The sequence below is a fragment of the Lissotriton vulgaris genome, chromosome 2_1 (assembly GCF_964263255.1).
Source record: "Lissotriton vulgaris chromosome 2_1, aLisVul1.2, whole genome shotgun sequence".
Lineage (NCBI taxonomy): Eukaryota > Metazoa > Chordata > Amphibia > Caudata > Salamandridae > Lissotriton > Lissotriton vulgaris.
The window spans coordinates 124,678,968-124,703,111 of NC_141687.1; the positions used below are offsets into that span (position 1 = coordinate 124,678,968).

The window sequence follows — 24,144 nt, forward strand, 5'->3', positions numbered from 1 at the left end:
ATATTTGGCCCCCTTTCTGCTCCATCTCTTGCCGATTTCCTGTATGTCGATGCCTGCAGTGACCTCCCACTGACTTCGGCGGAAGAACGGATAATCCTTTAAGACTTGGAAATGAATCTGCCATGACCTCAGTCGCAGCTATGACCACAGGCGTCACTGGTTCAGCCCTATTTGTTTCCAGGTGTCATACTATCATTTCTTTGACAAATGCCTTTGGATTTAGACTCCGAGCACCATGATGAAGGGGATGCTAGAGCAGGTGAATCTCCATACTATGATAAGAACTTCATTCTAGACATACAGGATGCCAGTGGGCTTGCAGTTTCTTAAGACACTGAACTGCACTCTCCACAGAGGAATCGGTTGGCTTTGTTGTGATCTGCCGAAGGGCAGAGGAGGTTCTGGTCCTCCAACTCCTGTCGATTCAAAGGCCCCGCAACATGGGCAATCTTCCTTGGAACCAATCCTCCCTTTTGAATACTCTGATTGGCACTTGGCACAAACATGGATATTCCCTGCCAGTCAATAGACAGGTTGCAAGGCATTGCAGACCTAATCCTTTCTTCCCCCAACTACCTCCGGCAGAGAGCCCTGAGGTACAATCCTTCACAAATAGACTGAACCCAAGTTAATTCCCTATAACACCACCTGGTAGGGAATTCAAGCACATTGAACAAAATGTTTTCTGTCATCAGTCTCGCGCTGTACTCTGTAAATATCAGTTGCCTTGTGCATCATTTTTTTCTTAAGTTATGGTATGTGCTGAGTACCTGAGCCTTTCACCCTAATCTGAAGCTGATCATTCAAGATAGACGAAAGCTGTGAAATACATAATCTGTTCTATCTGGACACCTCCTTTTGGCTAGGGCAGTTGTAACCAGCGTAGTTCTGTGATGCCACATGTGACTGAGACCCACAGGCTTTTCTAGTGACGTCCAGGCTTTGCTTATGGACAGGTCATTTGACTGAACTCATTTTTTTGGTAGCAAACCGCATTTGGCCCTGTAGCGCTTAAATAAGAGCAGAGCAAAAACATGCTTTCTCTTCCCTTCAATGCCTGTGCAGCAGCATTCCTAGCAGTTATATCCTTTTAGATCTACTCCCTCTGAATTATTTTACTAAAAAAGGACAAGTTCAAGATATTCACTCTGTCCCACTTCCTACCTGCCCTGAATCCAGACAATTAGATGATGTTGTTGAATTTCATTGATTCCTATTTTCACGTTTGCTTTTGCAGTCCTCTTTCTGCAGTCCCACAGGTGTTGCCCATGTTTAAAGGTGTGCCACAAATAATTCCAGTGCTCCCCTTCGGCTTCCCAGTGCTCCTCTCGTGTTCACAAAAGTGGTGTTGGTCGCTGCACACATTCAAAGTTGGGAATATCAGTCTTCCCATGCCTCGATGACTGGATTCTGAAGGCGTCCTCACCTCAGACAGTGGTGAACCTCTTTATATCTGTAGAGGAGTTGATCAATGTACCGAAGTCACATGTGACTCCTTCGCAGAAGCTCCTGTTCATTGGAGCCATTCTTGATATGGTGCAGTTTCCCTCCATCGCAGCGAGTTCCCATAATTCAGGCTATGATCCCAAGAGTGCAGGTAAATAGACAAGCAGAAAATAATACAGAAAGATATTGATTTTAGCAGATTCATAATGCTTTTAAATTGAATAAATAAGACTGAAAAATGTTTACATTTGAAATATCGTAAAAGATACAGGAAAGAACTAAGGAAAGTAGAGTATGAAACAAGGCGCGGTCTTCTGGTGTTCAGAGGTATTGCTGAAAAGTTTCCAGAGCCAGTCACACTCTTGGGAAATATTCCAAAGGTGAACAGTCTGCAACTAGATAAAGTCTCTACCAGAAAGAGCGTTACCAAAGGTAAGTAACTTGCCCCTCATGACCCATAAATCTGAAAGAAAGCTACTTAAACAACTCTGCTATGAGAAGGGCAATAAAGCCGACAGACTTTTAGCTAACAAACTAAAAGTTCATAGAATGTATAGCTGCCCCCCTCCCACTCCCATCCTTCTAAAGCACAGGAGAGACTCCACTGGCTTCATCCAAAAAGAACATTATTGTTCTATATAGATCATACAAAAGAATTCCGGGTGGACGATCAACTGTTGGTTGGATTTGCAGGGGCAAAGAAAGGCAAGTCAGAAGAGAACCCCTCAGATAAACCTCTGTATTAAGATCTGATAAGCAATTGCCAAGAAACAGCGTCCTGAAAGCTAGCGAGCTCACTCTGCCAGAGCTACAGCAGAGACCACTGCATTGGCTAGAGGAAAACCAGTCCTGGACATGTATGAGGCAGCTACGTCTGTATAATTTCACAGGTTTGCTAAACACTACTTCCTTCACAGTCATGCCCAGCAAGATGGGCATTTTGCCTGTTCGGGCCTCTAAGACTTATTAGTTTAAAATAGCCTACAGACCCCCTCTGGGGGAGTGATTGCTTTTGAATCTATTCTAAGGCAAGGAATCTGTGGCTATAAGTCTTAATCAGATGAACAAGTTACTTACCTTCTGTAACACTTTAAGTTGTAATGACTCTAGCTGCAGATTCCTTACCGACCCTCCCATCCTCCCCGTTCTGCAAACTGTCTTCTCACATTCACATTCAGAGATCCTTCTCGACCTTACAGGCACGTTAGGCATTCCTCCTTAGCTTAGTTGGTGCAGAACAACGTAGTGAAGAACTGAGGTGAGTGCGCTGGGGTGGCTCCTATATAGGCACTGCATTAGTCACACGGAGCCCATCGACGACACCTACCAGCTCGCAAGGTTGATTGCTCCAAAAATTTAAAGACCAGCCTTACGCCTGGGAATATTCTAAGGTAAGGAATCTGTGGCCAGATAGTCTCTACCAGATAAAATGTTACCGAATGTAAGTAACTTGTTTTTCTGATGGATTCATCTGTCTGTGGAATCCTCACCTTTTGAATTACTCCATGCGCAGCATTCCACTGAAATTTTTCTCCATAGCTCTCCCACGTCGACGAGCATGTTGCAATAGAACGGCTCTGCACGCGAGTCCGTGTGACATCATCGGAGCCATAAGAAGTCCTCGTTGGCATGCTGATATGATTTTCCTTTTTTTCCCGCCGTTTATGCGTAATGTTTTTTTTCAGGGCTCTCCATTCTCGGAGTTTCATTGTGGCAGGATTCTTCCTGAAATTGTAGCAGTGGCATGGCTGCCCCGAAGAACTCCGGTTTTAAGCCTTGCAGGGAGTGTGGGGGTCATATGTCTATCACTGACCCCCATGAGGATTGTCTATGCTGCCTCTCATTGGACCACAACATCAAGGGGTGTTTATCATGCAGGTGCATGATTCCGAAGAGAGTGAGGCCAAGCTGTTTATGGCCAGGGTGACGAAACAGAAAAGGCGACAGAGAAGGACGAGATCCAAGTCCAACGTGCCGACTCCACATACCTCGAAGTAGTCGAGGAAGCACAGGAGGAAGTGGTGTCATGGACCCAGGTGAGGTTCGTCTAAGGGTAAATCACCAAAGTCGGGGTCCTTGGTACTCCTTCGCCTCAGGTGACTCCGGCACACTCTCCTGCTCTGGGAGTCTCTCCGGCGCCCAGAGAAGCGACGCCTTTGCCTCCGACCTCTCTATCCCCAGTTCCAATGTCTCTGTCGCCACTACTGGGGCCAGTCAGTCAGCCACCTCAAGCTGTCTCTGAATCGGCGGTACTGAATCCGTACCCACCGTTTCCAGCTCCAGGTACGGATACTTCACATTTCTTGAATGCGATGTTCTGCATTTTTGCCAGGGCGGCTAACCCTGCTGGTGCTGGATCTCGAGAAGATTATGGGACCACTCCCGTCTAGCTTTCGAGGTCAAGGCCAGTTAGTCAGGGCACGACTTGTCATTGTGGTCGGCCCCTAGACAGTAGAGACACCATCGGTGGGGGTCGGTAACCGACATCATTTGGTGACAGGCGTCACACGGCTTGAAACCGGACATCCCTACTGTGCCGCAGGAACACCCGGGATCCATGCCTGGATCCCGGTCGATGCCAGTCGACCTCACGACTCCTCCGCTGGCGCCAACCCCTATGGTGGGACTCCCGGCACCGTCCTCGGGCGACGCCTCCCCCGGTTTTGGCCCCTGGCTGGGTCCGGCGTCTGATCGGCGCCGTCTCCGGCGTCGGTGGGTGAGCAATTCATCTATGACCCGGCTCCGTCCTTTATGCCTGTTTATCAGGACACGGAAGAGAGGGAGGACTGGGAGGGGTCTGAAGACCCTCTGGCACAACAGTGCCAGTTAAGTCAGGACTGGGCAGATGAGCAGGGGGAGGCCAGTGGTCTTGACACATTACCTGACACTGGTTTCATCTCTCCTCCCTCCGTGGCTATGGAGGAGGGTGCTACATATGGTGTAGTGTTGCGCAGGCCAGCCAAAGCCTTGGTTCTTGAGCTGCCTGCTGAGGCTGTGAGGACTTATCTCCTCACCGAGGGGCTTCAACCGCCAGTAAGCTCTTCTGAGCCTATGCTGCTGTTCAATGATGCCCTCACTGACGTTCTGATAGGTACTTGGTCCAAGCCCTCCACAGTGCCTCCTGTGGATCGGAACCTGGCCAGACGCCACCACCCTGCTCCTGGCGACCCCTGCTTTCTGTCCGTACACGAGAGTCTGGTTATCCAGGCCTTCACGTCCCAGGGGGGTCAGAGGCCCTCCTGGTACGCTGATGCTGCGGGAGTGGATGTGGACCACTCCCGCAGCATCTGCCTCAAAGCATTCCTAGTCCAAGCTTTCAGGTCCATTCAACACCAGTAGGAGGCAGGGTTCGCCATCACCTACTCCACTGGTCTACCATCACTTCAGACAGGTGGGTGCTGCAAATCGCCCGAAGGGGCCACTACCCCCCCCCCCCCCCCCCCCCCCCCCCCTCCTTCGTAGCGACCCCTCCAGCCATGCCACTGCATGTCTGGGGATTGCTTGCAACTTCTGCTGGAGGAAGTAACAGCCCTTTTGGCCAAGGGGGCCATCGAGTGCGTTCCTGGGCCAGAAGTAGGACGTGGTTGCTACTCCTACTACTTTCTGGTTCCAAAGAAGGGCAAAGGGGGCCTGTGCCCAATCTTGGACCTCCGGAGCGTCAATGGCTTCCTCCGGAAGGAGAGGTTCAGGATGCCGACTTAAGCTCAGGTCCTGGCTGCCCTGGGCCCTGGAGGGTTGCGTTGGACTTGCAGGACGCATATTTCCACATCCCCGTCCTGCAGGCCCACCGGCGCTACCTGCAGTTCACTGTAAGCCACAAGCACTTTGTTTACCGTGCTCCCCTTCCACCTCACCAGCGCCCCTCGGGTGTTCACAAAAGTGATGTCGGTGGTCGCAGCTCATCTGCGCAGATTTTAGGTTCCAGTCTTCCCCTATCTCGACGACTGGTTGTTAAAGGCGGGCTCACCCCAGACAGTCCCCTCCCACCTCAGACTACGGCTGATCTCCTGCACTCGCTGGGGCTCTCCATCAACGTGCAGAAGTCTCACTTGAGTCCCTCTCAGAAGCTCCTCTTCATCTGAGCGGTTCTGGACTCGGCACAGTTTCGGGTTTATCCCCTTGAGCAGCGTGTACGGAATATTCAGACCCTGATTCCGCTCTTTCAGCGTTTATCCCATGTTTTGGTCAGCTGATGCTGCTGCTCCTGGGGCTGATGGCCTCTTGCATCCTGCTGGTACATCATGCCAGGTGGCGGATGCGGCCTCTGCAGTGGGACCTGAAGTTCCAGTGGGCACAGCATGAGGGCAACCTGTCCGACCATTTCCTGATCGGAGAGGGCACTGCAAATCAGCTGCAGTGGTGGCTCACCGACCGCTATTGGGTCAGTGGCAGGTCCCTCTCCCTTCTCCAACTGGAGCACACAGTTGTGACGGATGCGTCCCTCCTGGGATGGGGGGGCCACATGGGAGAGGCGGATATCAGAGGCCTCTGGTCTCCGGCGGAGTCCCGGCTCCATATCAACCTTCAGGAGCTGCGGACGATACCGCTTGCACTGAAGGCATTCCTTCCTTCTGTCAGGGGAAGTGTAGTGCAGGTGTTCACAGACAACACCACCGCCATGTGGTACTGCAACAAACAGGGCGGGGTGGGGTCGTGGACCCTTTGTCAGGAGGAGGCTCTGCGCCTCCGGAATTGTCTGGAACACCAGGGCGTCACCCTGGTGGTTCAACACCTGCCAGGTTCCCTGAACGCCAGGGCGAACAAACTCAGCCGCCGTTGCATGATGGATCACGAATGGCGTTCGAACTCGGACGTGGCGCAAGGTCTCTTTCAGCTGTGGGGAGAGCCTTGGTTGGATCTATTCGCCACCGAAGAGAACGCGCAATGTCATCAGTTCTGCACGTTGGAATTTCCAAGGCGGCACTCGCTCGAAGACGCTTTTCGTTGTGAGTGTAGCTGCGGTCTGTTGTACGCCTTTCTCCCTATACCACTTCTGCCCAGAGTGCTGAAGAAGATCAGACGCGACCGGGCCCAAGTTATCCTTCTGGCTCCGAACTGGGCTACTCAGCATGTCTGTCGATCCCCCGATCCGTCTGCCTCTTCAGGAGGACCTTCCAGAAAACGGTTCTCGGAAGCTTGTTTCCGGTCCAGGGAAGACATGGCTTGGCAGTTTGGGCTGTACTGTTCCCATGAGGCACAGGGTCAGACTGATTTGCATATAGCCATGTCTGAACTGGGGTGGCAGAGTGGGCTAAAGAACAGTGATGGATTAAACCCAGATCTTTTGACTGGGTGTGAGTGTTTGATTGGCTCAGATGCTCCGTCCATCACCACCCCCTTTTGTACCGCTTTTGGCCGCCATAAGTGTGGCAGGGTATACTCAGACGTGAGTCCCTTGCTCACTTTGCCACTGGATTCAAGCAAGCCGGGCTGAAGACGGCTGGAATGCCTGAAACCGAATTTCCAAGGCGGCACTCGCTCGGCGGCGCTTTTCCTCTCGAGTGGTGTTGCCGTCTTTTGTACGCCTTTCCGCCTATACCACTTCTGCCAAGAGTGCTAAAGAATATCAGGCACGACCGGGCCCAAGTTATCCTTGTGGCTCCGGACTGGGCACGAAGATACTGGTATCCCGAGCTACTCAGTGTGTCAGTCGATCTCCCTATTCGTCTGCCTCTTCAAGAGGACCTTCTGTGGCAGCAACAAGGGACGGTCCTCCACCCGAACCTGTCGAGTCTCCACCTACATGCGTGGAGATTGAGCGGCAACAGTTAAGGTCATTTGACTTGCCTCCTGAAGTCCGTGATGTAATTCTGGCAGCCAGGCGTCCCTCCACGAAAACCGTATACGCCTGCAGGTGGAACAAATTTGTGGCATGGTGCAAAGCAAAGGCGGTGGATCCGTTCTCTGCCCTTCTTTCAGAAGTTCTCCTCTTTCTTCTCTCTCTTGCCCAGCAGGGCTGTGCACTGGGCACTATCAAGGGCCATCTCTCGGCCATTTCTGCCTTCTTGAGGCTTCCTGATCAGCCTTCTCTTTTCAAGTCCCCTGTTGTAAATAGGTTCTTGAAAGATATCACGCACATGTTCCCTCCTGTTCTTTTCGTGATGCCTCAGTGGGACTTGAACCTGGTTCTTACTTATCTGATGTGCGCTCCCTTTGAGCCGCTTCATAATTGCCCTCTTAGTCTTCTGACACTCAAAACTGCTTTCCTGGTTGCCATCACCTCTGCCAGAAGAGTGAGTGAGCCCCAGGCTCTTTCCTCTAAGCCTCCTTCCCTCTCCGTCCATCCAGACAAGGTTGTTCTGAGGACTCGTCCTTCTTTTCTGCCCAAGGTTGTTACTACCTTTCACATCGGCCAGTCCATTACCTTGCTCACCTTCTTTCCGCCTCCGCATCCCTCGAAAGAGGAAGAGAGACTCCACTGTCTGGACCCAAAACGTGCGCTCTCCTTTTACCTCAACCGCACACAACAGTTACGGCTGGACGACCAACTCTTTGTTGGCTACGTGGGCGCCAAGAAGGGACGGGCGTTGCACAAGCAGACCATCTCTCAGTGGGTCGTTTTGTGCATTAAGGTCTGTTTTTCCTTGGCTAAAAAGGGGCCTCCTGTGGGGCTGTGCGCCCATTCCACTCTGGCCACGGCGACTTCTACTGTCCTGGGTCGGGGAGTCCCTTTGCAGGACATTTGTCAGGCAGCTACGTGGGCCTCACTGCACACGTTTGCCAAGCACTACTGCCTGGACAGTCAAGTCCGAAGAGATGGCTTTTTTGGCCATTCCATTCTCCAGGACTTCCTGGTGTGATCTTGGTTCGCAGGCCCACCACCGGGGTTGGTATTGCTGGGGTATCTAGTCTAAGGTAAGGAATCTAACTAACGTGTTTCTTTCAGATGAACAAGTTACTTACCTTCTGTAACTATAGAGCTGTAAGAAACATTAGATTCCTTACCTCCCCACCCATCCCTCCCGTTCAGCGAACCGATATCTAGGGTTAAGGTATCTCCCTTTGAGGGCCCTAGTTTCATGGCACCAGTGTTGGTTTTTTTGCATGGCTCTGCGTTTCTGGCGCGGAAAGCTATGTACAGACCTGACGTCAGTGCGCGAGGGCGGCGTCTAAGTACTCCGACGTCATCCCGGCGATCACGACGACGGATGCAGAGCCGCCTACCGACGCACAGGGGTACTGCTGACGAAAACTTTCCGGATCCAGTCTGATGCCTGGGGATATTCTAAGGTAAGGAATCTTAACTAACTAATGTTTCTTACAGATATATCGTTACCGAAAGTAAGTAACTTGTTCCCCCAGCCTACATATAAGTCCCTTGTAAAAGGTACCAGTGAAGGGCACTGTGACCAGAGAGGGTATCTAAGGGCTGCAGCATGTATTGTGCCACCCTAAGAAGCCCCTCATCACACACATGCACATTACCACTGCAGCCTGTATGTTTTGGTGCAGATAAAAGTGAAGAGTTCACCTGGTACACATACCTGTGTGCCAGCCCTACCAGCATTGCAAGAGGCCTAAGTAACTCACCCCCCACTGCAGGTCTTACAACCTTAAAGCAGGGTGTACAATACCTCTTCTGAGGACATATCTTCATGAACAGATAGGCCCCTTTAGTGTCCAAGTCTATTCTTTACCATTATAGGTGCACAGTGAAGCCATGGGCTTCACTGTGGGCTGGGTGTTTGTCAAAACGAATACCACAGCTCCATGATGGCTTCACCGAATTCCCAGATGTTTGGTGCTCATTTCAGAGTAATGAGCCCACACTAATGCCAGTGTTGGATTCATTAATAAATGCACTCAGAGGGCCTCTCAGAGGTGCTTGCTGAAAATCAAACCAGGGACCAGTGTGTAACTGACTAATCTGCATAAGCCTGCCACTTCAGACCCCTGAGGTGGTAGCCCTGTGCTTTTGTGGGTCAGAAACAAAGCCTGCTCTGGGTGGGGGCGCTTCACTCCTACCCCCAAGCAGGAACAGCATTCAAGGGCAGTGAGCCTCAAAGGCTAGCCAGGGCCTCTCCAGTTAGTGGAGATGCCTGACCAAGCCCCACTTTTGGCAGCAAGGTCAGTGGGAAAATTGCTAACCAGGAGAGGTGTGTCCCCTCTAAGCCAGGAAATTGCATGATTGTTTTCCTTACATAGTTTAACATTGAACTCTTCGAAAAATGCACTATGTCCTCTTTTTATACATAAACTGTGATTTCACAAAACGTATATCCAAAAGAGAAAATTAGTTATAGATTCCTTATCTCTAGAATTTTCCCCAGGCATCAATCTGGATGTGGAGACTTTATTTGTCTGCAGTACTCCTGCGCGTCGAAAGGTGGAGTCGGTGGATTCCGTGTTCGTCTTGGGCATCACAGTCGCCGGAATGATGTCGCAGTATATACATAGATGCCGTCCTCGTGCTCTGACGTCAGTTCTCGCTCTTTGCGAGTCAGCCAGCGCAGATCCGGGGAGAGCGGTACCTCCAATTACGTTTTGACTGACTTTTTTGCGACTTTTGTCGACACCGTTTTTGGAGTCTATTGACTCCTGGTGCACGCAGGGAGGCCCAGCTGTCCTCGGCCCGGTTTGAAGGCTTGCGACACCTGTCGCAAGCAGATGTCGGTCACGGACCTGCACAGCGTGTACCTATGGTGCCTGGAGCGCAACCATGATACCAAGTTGTGTTCCGGACCATGAATCCGAAGTCTTTGCGGGAGCGGTCCTGAAAGCTTTTGGAGGCCCGGCAGTCCGCTCTGCGCTGTCCGAGGTCCCGGTCGCGTGGGAGGTCAATGGAACGGTCGCGGAGTCACGACTCGTAATGAAAGTCTTTGCACTCCTCAGGTAAGTCGAAGCACAAGAAGAAGTCGAAGAAGCATTGTCTTTCTGTGACTTCTTCCGGTCCGTCGGCCGACGCAACGAGGGATCTGGATGGTGCCGGTCCCGCGGCTCCGCGTGCGGACGCTGAAGGGTCGACTCCCGAGTTTAGCTCCCTTTCTCCTCCCTTTCCGGGAGCCGGGGCAACCCCTGCCCAGCTTTGGAGTTTCTACGAAGCGATGCATGCCATCTTTGGGATGGGAGCCCTGGGCCTACGACGCTGGCGGCTCCGGCCCCGGCACCGCAGGGTCCCCTTGGATCCAGGCCTGGATCCGGAACGGCGCTGGTCAACCTTGTAACACCTTCCCTGGTGCCGATTCGACCGGCACCACGTTTGCAGCCGATGCTGGTTGAGTCCCCAGCCTGCGTCCACCCTAACCTGCACCTTGACTTGGACACTGAGCCGGACCGAGCATCAACCAATGCTGGATCCGGCACAGATCGGTACTTTTGTACCTATGTACCCTGACGTTCCCTAGAGGCCAGATTGGCAGCCATAGGAGGGTGATGAGGACTGGGAAATGTCTGTAGACCTTTTAACTGGATGAACCGGACTGGAGAGAGGAGTTGGGGGAAGCAAGTGGTCTGGATACCTCCCCTGACCTTGGCATGCTGTCTCCTCATACCGTGGCTACGGAGGAGCATGCTTTTTACGCAGTGGTGTTGCGTAGGGTGGCCGAGGCTCTCTACCTCAAGCTGCCTACAGTGTCTGGTAGGACAAATCAGAGCTCCTTCTGCCTTTTAATGAAGCCCTTACAAATATCCTTTTGGGCACCTGGTTCAGGCCCAACACAGGTGCTCCTGTGGATAGGATGATTGCTTGACGCCACCGCCCAGCTGCGGGCGACACCTCTTTCCTCTCCCAACACCCTACCCCTGAGAGTTTGGTGGTCCAAGCCTCTATGTCCCTAATGCACCACCTGATAGGGAATCCAAAAAGCTGGACCATCTTGGAAAGATTGATTTCTTCCTCCAGCTTGGGACTGCGGTCGTTAAACACCGCATGTCTGTTGGGCCATTACTCCCACTCTGTGTGGGATACGGTAGCGCAGTTGCTGCTACAGTGCCTGGAGGAGGGCCGTACAGTCGCCGAGAGGAGAGACGCAGCTAAGTTAACAATTACATTTGGACTGCACACCGCCTACTCGCTAGGCAGGACCATTTCCACGTTGGTAGCCCTACGACGCTACGCCTGGCTGAGGTCGACTGATTTTTTAGGGGATGTCCAGGCTGCCTTACTGGACATGCCTTTTGATGGCCGTTGCCTGTTCGGCGACAAAGCAGACAATGCGCTAGAGCGTTTCAAAGATTCCCGGGCTACGGCCAGGTCCTAGGACCTCTCCACTACCCGCCCTGTGCAGTCTGCTTTTTGCCCCTTACGTGGCTGGTGCGCCCCGCCAAGTTCTGCCCAGAGCCACAAGCCGGCGCAAGCTGTCCAGCCCCTGCGCGGCCGGGACGTGGGACCCACAGTCGTGGGTCTGGGGCCAGCGAGCAGGTCAGGCCACCAGCGCCCCCTCTGCAGCAGCCTCCAAACCCTCCTGGTCAGACCTTTCAGGGCCACCACCTCCCCCACTGGCTCACCATCACGTCGGACATGTGAGTTTTTCAGATAGTCCGAAGGAGCTACTTCCTCCCCTCCGAAACTTCCCCTCCATCCATGCCACCTATGGTACCAACGCTTTTCAGAGGATCATCTGGCCCTTCTCCAACAGGAAGTTATGGTTGTCTTGGCCAAGGGAGCCATCAAGCGAGTTCCTAACCCAGAAGTAGGTCGTGGTTGCTATTCCCACAACTTTCTGCTGCTCAAGAAGGACAAAGGCCTGCGTCCTATCTTGGATCTCAGGAACGACAACCGCTTCCTTCGGAAGGAGTTCAAAATGTTGATGCTAGCTCAGATCCTGTACGGCCTCGACCCTGTACACTGGATGGTAGTGTTGGACTTGCAGGACGCTTACTTTCACATCCCCGTCCTGACGGCCCACCGGCGTTACCTGCGGTTGACGGTATGCCTCGGGCACTTTCAGTTTACCGTGCTCTCCTTTGGCCTTACCAGTGCCCCTCGGGTGTTCACCAATTGATGATAGTGGTTGCAGCTCACCTGCTGAGGCAGGGGTTTCAGTCTTCCTCTATTGCAACAACTGGCTGTTGAAGGCGGGCTCACGAAAGCAGTCTTCTCCCACTTCCAGATCATGGCGGACCTCCTGTATTCGCTGGGGTTCACTATCAACGTGCCGAAGTCACACCTGATCCCTTTTCAGATGCTCCTTTTCCTCTGTGCTGTTGTGAAACACTGTGCAGTTATGGTCTTAGCAGCGAGTCCAGGATATTCAGGCTATGAGACCGATGTTGCAGCCTCAAGCCTGGATCTCAGGGAGACTGACTTTGAGGCTGTTGTGCCTCATAGACTATTGTATCCTGGTTGCAAACCACGACCGACACCAATTCCGCAGCCACAGAATTTCACATCCGAATCTCCCGCTGCGTTGACAAACTCGCACCCCTCTGACACCTGCCAAACAGCGCCTGCTGAAGGCAGCCTGGTTCACCACTGAGCTACAGGAAGCCAGACGCTCTTGCAGACGCCTAGAGAAATCCTAGCTAAACCAGAAAACGACAGAACGGCAGGAGTGCCCTGAAGGAATATCCCCTGCGCATAAGTGACACCAAACAAACCTTCATTAGAGACATGAAAGAGACACATTAGTGATAGATTCCTTACTTTAGAATAACACCCAGGCGTCAGACTGGATCTTGAACGTTTTTGCTTAGCAGTACCCCTGCACGTCAGTAGGTGGCGTCCTGCGGCTCCGCGTCCGTCACTGGCGTCGCAATCTCCGAGATGACGTCACGGAGAGTACTTAGGTTCCAACCATGCGCGCTGATGTCAGTTCTTTCTTTTTCTGCGCAGATCCGGATTGAGCATGTACCTAAGTCACTTTTTGACTGCTATTTGAGACTTTTTTCTCCCCCCTTTTTTCTCCTGGTGCATGTAGGCATGCCCGGCTTTAAGTCTTGTGGGTCCTGTCACTGTAATGTGTCGGTGGCAGACCCCCACGATGTTTGTCTCTACTGCCTGCCTTGCCTGCCCAAGACCTTGCGGGAGCGGATTAGGAAATGGCTGGAGGTACAGCATTTGTTACGCCGCCTCTCCGGGTCTAGGGGCCGTTCCCGGGACCGCTCACTGTACCGGAGCCATCGGTCCTCGGACTCCCAAGTCTTCGCCTTCGGATTTCGGTAAGCGTCGCCACAAAAAGAAGTCAAAGAAGCGTGTTCGCTCTCCGACGTCCCCCCTTCGCTCCTAGGAGGCTTTCGAGGGGGACAGGGGCTCTGCCCCTGCGGCTTCTCTGGAGCCTGGGAGTCCCGCGGTCTACCCGCCATACCCACGTCCGTCGGCGACTCCCGAACAGGTGCAAGATTTTTTTGCTGCCATGGACTGCCTTTTTAGGCCTCTGGCTTCCGCCGGCGCGCCTTTGGGCCCTGCGGCCTCGTATCGAGATCCTGTTGGCCCGGCGGCTCCGCCACCAGTGCCACTGGATCCTAAGCCGTTGGCTCCGGCCCAGGTGCGGCTCTGCCAGCTCCTGCGCCGCCCTCTGCGCCTGGGCCGGAGCCGCTGTGATTCTTTAGACAGCCCAGTTTCTATGACTGGCTGGTTTCAAGCAAGGATTGTCTTTTGGCACTTCAGTTCGCAGACCAACCTCCAAGTATGATGTTGCTTAGCTATCTAATTCTAAGACAAGGAATCTCCAGATGGATGTCTCGATCAGAGGTACTGCTGTGCAATATTTTCCGGATCCATTCTGGCACCTGGAGAGAATTCTAAGATAAGGAATCTGCAGCTATATCCTGTCTCTAGATCCGGTCTCTACCAGATAAGGCGTTCCCAAAGGTAAGTTACTTAATCTTCAGGTTTTCAGGGACAGCCTATTTGGCTGCTTGTCCTGCAGGACTTCCTAGTCTAAACATGTGTAGGAAGCTGGCTCTGTATATACTATACCAAAATGAGGTATAGTGTGCTCAGAGTCCAGTGGAACCCAAAAGGTAGGGATGTGTTGCATGTCGAATCTTCACTTTGTTCTGCACCAAAACACGCAGCCTGCAAAGGGTGGGTGGGTGGGTGGGTGGGTGGGTGGGTGGGTGGGTGTGTGTGTGTGTGTGTGTGTGTGTGTGTGTGTGTGTATATATATATATATATATATACACACAAAGATACAGGGCCTCTAAGGGTGGCACAATAAATGCTGCAGCCCTTAGAGGCCTTCTCTGGTTACAGTGCATTGGGTACCTGTGGTACCTTTTACCAGGGGCCGACCTGTGGCCAGAGAGTGCCAATGGGGTTTGGTTTTAATGCAGTTTTAGGGAAAGAATATAGGCCCAGGGTACCCGTTTGGCACAAGCCCAGTGCACAGTCAGTGATAGCACATTAGCAGTTCAGCAGAAAAGTGGGTGCAACCATGCAAAAAGAGGGCACTTCCTTACAATGTGTCCCATGTCTCTCCGCCTGGGATCGTATCACAAAGTTAAGGAGTTTGCAGCTAGATGTCTCTATCAGATGGACAAGTTACTTAACTTCGGTCACGCCTTATCTGGTCGAGACAAGATCCCTTACCGACCCACCCATCATTCCTGCACCGCGGACAGGTTTTTAGGGTCAGCACTGTTCCCTTTCGGGGCCCAAGTTGTTCTGTCCCTCACCACAAGCAGATGATCTACCTGGAAGCTGTTGAGTGTAAGGAGTGGGCAGTGTGTGGGAGTTTTATATAGTAGTATAATCTGTAACTTCTGCCTGTCCTTATGTAATGATTGTAAAATGTAACATTTTCCTTCAGGCAGTTCATCTGCTAAGACGATATTAGTTCCCCATACAATTCTTGTCTTTAGATTCATTCATGAAAATTTCAGTTGTGACAGCCTGTAATGGTATTATGTGCTTATGTTAAACTAGGTTGCTGTGCTGAGGTTGAGATATGTACCCAAATGTTTTGCTTGTTTTTGTTTGGTAGAATTGCTTTAATAACCAAAATCAAAGTTTAGAAATCACCTTCTGGAATGTAGTCATTTGGGATAGTGGTGTTCTGACTGTAATGTATTAATCTCTCAATTTCAAATTTTTAGCATTTTGAAGTCCATGGAGTTCACACCATCTGAAGGAACCAATTCACAGGTACTGAATTACCTATCATTGGTGTTTGTGTTAATATTTTCACCTGACAAACAATATTTTTCTAAGTCATGTGGCAGCTATAATGGATTACTAAATCTAGCATGCTAACAAGAATTTTCGAAGTGATAGATAGAAACCTGTTGGGTTTTGGTTGAATCAAGAATGAACTGTTATGGGAGGCATGGCCTGGCACCTGTCGAGATGGCCGCACTTTAACTAAGCTCTGCAGCGCTGCTGAATTAACCCCCTCTACCCAAATCCTAATCTCCGCTCAGAACTGCATTAAAGAGCCAGGCAGAGCTCTTGAGAGTTGTAGGTAGTTGATGAGGTGCGATTGCTCCCATCCCAGGTCGAAACTGGAGTAAGACTGGTGTCCTGGGTGCAGTGCGCTGGGGCCACAACGGAGGCTGAATGATGTGTTGAGACGAGGCGATGTTCACCAGGAACCTAAAGGGAGGAGTTTGTCCCAGTGAGATCCGTCCATTACTCTCTGGTTCCAGCTCGAATAGACCAGTGTCAGCCCCCCGCCTGGTCACCTGAGCAGTGAGGGTGCAAGAGGTGCCAGACACCTAGAAGCAGGTCTCTTGCAGAGACCAGCATCTGGCTCCGACTTGATGGGGGAGTGGTTAATCAGCCTGATGGACGTGCTAGCGGCAATCTGGATTCCCCGTAGAAGTGAGTCGCAGCAGGCGGTCAGGACAAAAAGACAGTATGCTGAGATTGTAGGCCTGGTGCTGCATATGAAGCCTTTCCTGGTGGATATAACACATTTCAGGAGATGCCCTGTTTTACCAGCAGAGCTGCGAGGGCCATGACTCCCCCATTGGAGCCTTCGTCATGGTCTAAGCAGGCTCCTCTTCCTCCCTCGATGGTCGAAGACAGGAATGGGATGACTGAGGGTTTAGAGACATGATGAAGGAGTTGCCCCGGCCCGCTCTGGCATCGACATCCTGGTTCAGGCTGCAATAGTCCAGTGTCTTCTGCCCACCCCGTGTGGCTTAAGGGCTGTGGAGGGGCGAGTCAGCGACAAGTAACCCTCTCACGGAAACCAGTGGCGACATGCCGGGAAAGGCGTTAATTGACCCGGGGATGTGCAGGCGGCATTCGGGGACTCAGCATAGACGTGAGTCGCAGCAGCGGAGGACGGTCAAAGCGGAGGGGCTGCGCTGGAAAGTTAGGAACCTGGCACCGTAAATGAGGCGTTCCCCTGCTGCCATGTTGACATCCAGGAGTTTCAGCATTTAATTTATGGAGCAATGAGGGCCATGGCCCCCCAGTGGAGGCTTCCACATTCCCCTCCCCATGATATAATGTAATCCCCCCCACCCATCTCCTGTGATCGAGAACAGGGACAGCCAAGGGCTCAAAGACACTGTGAGAGACCGCAGAGGCAAGGTGATAGGCCACACAGAGTAGATCAACAGCCCCCTGAAATGCATAAATGACACAGATTCAGCATCTGCCTGAGACTCACCGGTAGTCTCTGGTCCACAAAGAGGCACCCAGAAATCCAAGAGACTGCATCCATACGATATGGTGAGCACTATTTGCATGTTGCACATGGAGGTGTTGTAAATTTGAACGGCCTGGCCTAGAGTCTATAGAACTGTATCCTGTTGATGTAACCGCAGTCATGGGCATACCTACCTGCAGGATGCCACTTGATTGAGGAGGGCAACAGACTGGTGCAGCGCAACAGAGGGACAACACAAACTCATATAGAAAGGTTGCCTCCACTGCGGTGTTATGGTGAGGCCTAAAGGGCCACCCCTCACTCCATCTAATACGATGGACAAATACGCAGTGCCCAGAAAATCTGTGCAGGCGTCCTCGCCGGAAAATAAACAAATGGAAGGAGGGTAGCCCTCTCTGAGTGCCATGAGGGAACCATCTGCTATCTGAAGACCACTTTGGAACACGAGATAGACGATGTAAAAATAGACTTAAATCTCCTTAGGGCAGATTTAAAAAAGATGACAGAGAAGGTCAACGCGGCGGAGACTCACATCAAACAGCTACAGTCCACTTTCAAAAATCTGTAGTAGCAAGTCAGTACCTGACACAGCAACACATTCCACCCTGGCATTCCACCCTAACATTTCCCTCGAGCGAGACCGGGAGCAACGTAGAGCTGCTGTCGGGCCTCTCACAGACACCTAGAAGCCGGCCTCTTGCAGAGAGCAGCATCTGTCTCTGACTTGGTGGGAGATGGGTTAATCGGCCCGAGGGACGTGCTAGCGGCAGTCTGGGACTCCACGCAGAAGTGAGTTGCGGCAGGGTGATATTCAGGCACAAAAGTACCCATTGGTGCCAGATCCGGCTCAGTATCCGGATCCAGGCCTGGATCCAAGGGGGCCCTGCAGAGCCGCCGGCGTCCAAGGCCCGGAGCCCCCAGCCAAGTCCATGGGGCCTGAAGGCGCACAGCAAACTCGGGCATCCCAAAGATGGCATGCTTCGCTTCATAAAATTGACAAAGCTAGGCAGGGGCTGCTCCCATGAAGAGAGGGAAGGCCAGAGTCTACTCTTAGGGCTCTGCACACGGAGCTGAAGGAGTGACACCACTCGCACCCTATGTTGCGTCAGTCGACGGTTGAGGGGAAGTCTAAGAGCGACGATGCTTCTTCGACTTCTTCTTGTGTTTTGCCTTACCTGACCCCGAGTGCGAAGACTTGGATGAAGAGTAATAATGATGATGGCTCCGCGATCGGTGCTGTGACCTCCCGTACAACCGGGACCTCGAACAACGTGGATCCGACTGCGGGCCTCAAGGAGCTTTCGGGACCGCTCCCGCGAAGACTTCAGGGCCATGGTTCGGCAGTCGGAGCACAACTTCGTGTCGTGTTCTCGCTCCAGGTAGTAGAGGCACACACGGTGCGGATCCGTCACTGACATCAGTCGAGTACAGGAGCCTCAGACCTTGAAACCGGGCATCACTCGTGCACCAGGAGTCTATGTAAGACTTGAAAAGAAGTCACCAAAAGTTGCAAAAAGTCAGTCAAAAAATGACTGGGGGGGGGGGGGACTGCTCTCTCCGGATCTGCGAATGCTGGCACGGAAAGAGAAAGAACTGATGTCAGCGTGCATGGGAGGAACAAACTAACTTCCATGAAGTCATCCCAGCGACCACAGCGCCAACGACGGACGCGGAGTTGAGCGACGCTACCTACCAACACGCAGGGGTACTGCTGACAAAAAACGTTCCCGGATCCAGTCTGACGTTACTGATGGTAAGTAACTTGTTTGATAGGACTCATAGGAACAACATAAGGGTGGTCGTGGTCCCTGAGGGTGCAGAAGGACCCAATGTAGACGTTTTTCTTGAGGATCTCATCAAAAATCTTCGGCCCAAGCGTTTTAAAATTTTATTTTCTGTTGAATGAGCACAGAGGGCACCAATACCACCGCCCAAGCCTGGAGCATCACCTAGGTCAATTATAGCCTGATTCTTAAGCCATTGCAACACCACTCTACATGCCGCTCGCTGCCAGGATGACCTCGCCATATGAAAATGCAACAATTCGCCTTTTTCCAGACTTTACATTGCGGGTCCACTGCCAGCGTCGCAGCTTCAGTGAAGGTAATAAAGCACTACGAGCCAAAGATTTTAAGTACATGATGCCCTACAAGACTCCAAGAAGTGGCGGTTGGGAAGTTATGGCATTTCACCGTGCCGAAAGAGGACTGGAATTGGCTCGAGGGCTGGTGTACGCCCGAATGACCGGTACAGTGAGAGAGGAACAAGGGCTACCCAGGCGAATGCCGAAATGATCACCTAACGACTAGTGACAACCTCTCCTTGGAGAATCCCACACAAAACAGTTGGGTGACAGATCCCTCAGAATAACAGTACTGTGCTGTTTCCTTGCCATAGGAATACACTTAATAGTTGGTGGGAGACGCTGGGTGATGTTCACTGGACTCAGATACTCTAGTTGTGATAAGGCCTATCTGGGCGTCGAATGTGAATAATATTGGGGGTGCGGAAAAGTAACCAACTACTGAGACTCTCATATTGCAGTTCTAAAGCTATTTCTCTATGCTAATGAGTTATAATGTATAGCTGTAGGTCCCGATATGGCGGTGCCGGCCAATCCCAGATATTTTATATTATTCTGATAGGGCGACAGTTGCTTTGCAAATTGGGAAAGTAGGCAGTTTCAGGCTTACAGCGCAGATAGCAGGGTGAGGGGTAGACAACACTGTTATTGTGTGATGTTTATACTATATGTTATTTGCTTTTGCTTCAGCATTACAAGGATACAAAGAGGATGGCCATTTGATAGTGGGGATAAGGGATGAGTCACCTGCTGGGGCTGAGGAGGGGGGCACACCTCAGTTATATTCCACATGGAGTCTCGCACAGGTTTAGCTTTGAGGGTATGACGTGGAATGTCACTGGTCTCGGTAACAAAATTAATCACATCTTAGTTCTACAATAGCTTCAGAGGACCACCCCATATTTAGTTCTCCTACAGAATACACCTGGAAGGCAATCACTATAAAGCCTTTAACAGATTTTGGGTATACTCTCCTGGCCCATCTGGGTTTTACTTAATCTCCAGAGGCATAGGCATTCTCATTAAAACATTTGTACCCTTCATTCCAGGTCAGATTTGGCACTACCCCCTTGGTAGATATGTTGCAGTCGAAAGCTCCTGGCATCTCAAAGACAAAACATTCATAGACAAGATAAGAGAACGGACAGATCAATATTTTCAGGAGAATATAGACTTTAAGACGGTCATATGGAATACGCCAGGCCCTCATGGGGGGAAGGGGGGGGGGGGCGGGGAGAGAACAAAGGTTAAAATGTGACAAACTTGAAAGGGAGATTGTGCTACAAGAGGCTCGGGTGCCACAGGAAGCAACCACTGGCTCTCCTCTGGGTCACCAGCTTCGCCTTAAACAAGAACTGAGGGCTGTAGCTAAAAACAAACCCCATGCACACACGATAGCAACACAGTGTATGTTCTACTATGTTTGAGATAAGGCAAACAAACTAATAGCTTTTTTTAGAAAAAAGGGTTAAGGAGAGGAACTGGGTCGTTGAAATCTTGGGGGGTGGGGGGGCGGGGAGGGGCCTGTACACATGACTCGTACGGTCATAGCAGAGGCCTTCACAACTTATTATGAGAGACGTCTACTTCTGATAGGACATGAGACGACTGCACTGAGCTTCTCAGATATCTCCTCCTCCCCACCCTGTCTGTTGACAAGAGGAGAGCTGGAGCAAGACTGGACGGTCAAAGAAATAGAGGGGGCCATCTGAGACTCAAAATTTGATAAGGCTGTAGACCCCAACGGCCTGCCGGTAGAGATCCAAAAGGGCATTGTAGACAAGATAGCTAAGCCCATACCCAAGGAGGAGAAAAAAGGGTTGCCTGCCAGATGGCGACCATTGTAGTCATCCCAAAATAAGGCAAACCTGAGGAGTGTAGTTCGTTCAGACCCATATCACTTCTTAATCTAGAATCCAAGATACTGGCAAAGTCCTTGGCAAACAGGCTACAATGATTAATAAAATCTGTAGTTCACCCTGATCAATCGGGGTTAATGCCCCACATTGAATCTCAGGCTGCTGTACGGAGTACAGCATATTACAGAAGCCTGGTAAGGGGAAGTCGCTGTGCTGCTCTCTCTCTGGACGCGCAAATAGCATTTAACAGCATTGAGTGGTCCTATCTGTTTTCTGCCCTGACTAAATTGGGTTTTGACCAGCGATTTTGTGAGTGGGTTGTGCCCTAAACAAAAGTTTAGACTCCCAGTGTCTCTGGTACGTAGGGCAGTCTTTTTTAAGATGATGGCCCTACTTTGCTTCCTCTATATACTACAGAACACCACATAAAAAATAGCACAAGACTTCTTCCAAAAAGTTGACAGTGAGCTGTGCAGACACCTTTGGGATGGGGTAGTTCCCAGCGACTTGTGTGCAAACTCCAGAGAAGGGTGTTCGAGGGAGGCCTAGCAGTTCCAGACATACGGAAATATTACTGGGCAGCCCAGATGATTACAGTTAATGACTCAATGTTTACGGACAGAGGCAACCCCGCCTACTAGGTGGCTCACCAGGCAACCGGCTACCCTGCAGTACTTTACCGAAGGGGGCTGGAAGAACAGTTGCCAATTCACACACAGACAGTGGTTCGTGTGGTGCGTGTAGCCACTAGATTTCTGGGCTGGCAAGACAGCCTAATGGAGAGGACACAGCTATGGGACAGCAATCTGCTGCGGGAGGTGCGGAACCTGACGAGATTTCACAAGTGGGGCCTTCTGGAGAGGCCAAGCACTATAAAACTCATGAACAACTACCCAGATCCACTGATAACCCTATGGGAGGCTGATTTGAGGCTGCTGTTGGACGATGACTGGGCAGAGGCAATCCAGAATCCTCGAGAGATAGCTATTTTGACCCACTTCCACCTGATACAGTTGCAGATCTTACACAGGTCCTATTCCTCCGGAACACTCCTGCACTGGCTTTGGAGATGCGACTCAGACCTGTGCGCTAGGGGCCGTGGCGTAGTGGGGTCCTTTTTCCACATATTATGGGCTTGTCCCTAAACCAAACAATACTGAAGGGGGGTAACACAAGTCATGGCCTGAGTCACGGGCCTAGATATCCCACTGGAAATGCAATGGCATATCATGGGTGTGACAGGAGAGGCGGAGTGGACTAAATATATTAAAATATGGCTGATGTTGGGTGCGGTGACAAAGAGAAATCTAGTAAGGGCCTGAGGTGTGGATAGACAGCCGATCGTGGTGGACTGGAAAACTGACCTGGATTGGTGTCAACAAGCCAAGAAGGTGATCTTTTGGAGTCAGGGATGTCCAAGCAAATGGGAAAAAGCCTGGGGCCTATAGGAGGCGTATGGAGGTCACCGACATCACAGGACTAATGAAACGTTCGTATAAAGCCTTAAGTGGTATAATGATCTATGTTGAGATGTGTATATTATACCCTAGGAAGTCTTTATTAACCATATGACTATAATAGATATTGTAAATAAACATTGTGAACTTGTATTCCCACACTGTCAACCGTGATTCAGCTTGTATGAGCCTGTCCATGTATGCTGAGCAACTGTTTAATAAAAAGATGTTTAAAAAAAAAAAAAAAGAAGGAACTGTTAATATCAATTATGGAAATTAAATAATCATCTCCATAGTCTTTTTTTTGCATAAATAATTATTTTCAAAACTATATAATATAGGGGCATGTGACACACATGGTCATGGCTTTCCCTTGTATACACACTGCTTTGGATTCAAAATTACTTGCTTTCCATTACATATTTCTTGCCATCACATGGTTCTTTATCGTTTTTGGCTTTTTGCTCTCCATGTGTTCTGTATGTTCTGAGCAGATTTTCTGTGGTTTCTTCAGAGGTGATCAAATGTAGAGCACCCTTGTGAATGAACTCTGGTTTTGGAAGATGTTTTGGAATAACCTGATATGGTGTCAGTTAATTATTTGGAACTTCCTTTCAAGCAGAAATATGATTTTTAAAACCCTCCTGAAGGTTAGTTTTTATTATAACCACTTCCAGAGAGAGCAGTTTGCTTTATGACGCTAAAGAGAGAGATGCTTTTTTGGTGATTTGGATTCCCGAGGGTCTAATCTTGATAATTGATATGCTTCCCTAATGATTTGATTACCTCAGACCAGCGCAGTCTCTGGCCTTTATTTTTCAGTGATTCTGATTTTCTTTAGTGCCTACAAGTTTCTGTTGATTGTCTGCTGGACCACAACTTTTTGATTACATGATTTGACGAACATTATATCTTGGACCAGTTCTTGCTTTAAAAAGGAGCTCAGTCAGGCTTCCTATATGGAAAGTTAGATAACCCTTGGTCTTTGTTTTGTTAAAGTAAGCAGATCTTATTGTGGGATTGTTTTCGGGCTTAGTTACCAAACATTTCGCCTTCGTTTTGGGAATTAATAACCACTAATGGCAATTGATTTGAGTCATTTGCATTCAGAGTTTGTGATATGACCTAACCAAACCTGTGTTCCCTCAGTCAAAACAAACTTTATTTGGTTTGTTACAACCATAAAAGTACAATTTACCTCTTATCGTACTAAAACAGGGAAAAATAAAAGCAACAATAAATACATAGCACGGCGGTATCGATAAACATATTACATCTTGATATACGTATACTTCAACTATAATTTTTAAAATCGGAGTATTATAACAATTAATTTAAATAAAAACACTTAATTCATACCTATACAACATCTCCTTAATCATGCAGCACTATTTTAAACACTAATTGTTTCACATTTATTTGATGTCAAGGACTTATATTATTAGATCTTACTCTGTGCAGCTGAGGAACACCTTAGCTTTTTTCATATATTTCCCCAAAGCACATTTCCATCAACAATTTAGCGACTTGCATCTTATTTGTAATATTATAATTTTTAAAAATCGGACATAAAAACTCCTTTTGTAAATCTAAAAACCACATACAATCTAGTAAAATGTGTATAATATTACAGGTAGTGCCTAAAGTGCAAGTGCAGATCCCCTTACATCTTATCATTTGATTTTGGGCTCCATTATTAGCATAACATGGGTTTATTCCAATTCTCATTTTTAGGACTTCCCGCCTTAAGTTATGACTTGGTAGCCGGTCCACATACTGAAAGTGGTGGTCGAGCTCCT

At 50.1% G+C, this 24,144-nt stretch overlaps 1 protein-coding gene across 3 annotated transcripts in view; it reads left to right on the top strand.

The window, feature by feature from the left end:
* The window catches only part of CUX1 (cut like homeobox 1), a 1,218,817-nt gene that overhangs the window by 771,905 nt on the left and 422,768 nt on the right, over positions 1 to 24,144 (top strand). For all 3 annotated transcript variants that reach the window (XM_086954570.1, XM_086954568.1, XM_086954569.1), the window contains exon 13: positions 15,424 to 15,472. In XM_086954570.1, coding sequence (XP_086810696.1) covers positions 15,424 to 15,472 — 49 coding nt within the window. The remainder of the gene's footprint in view (positions 1 to 15,423; positions 15,473 to 24,144) is intronic.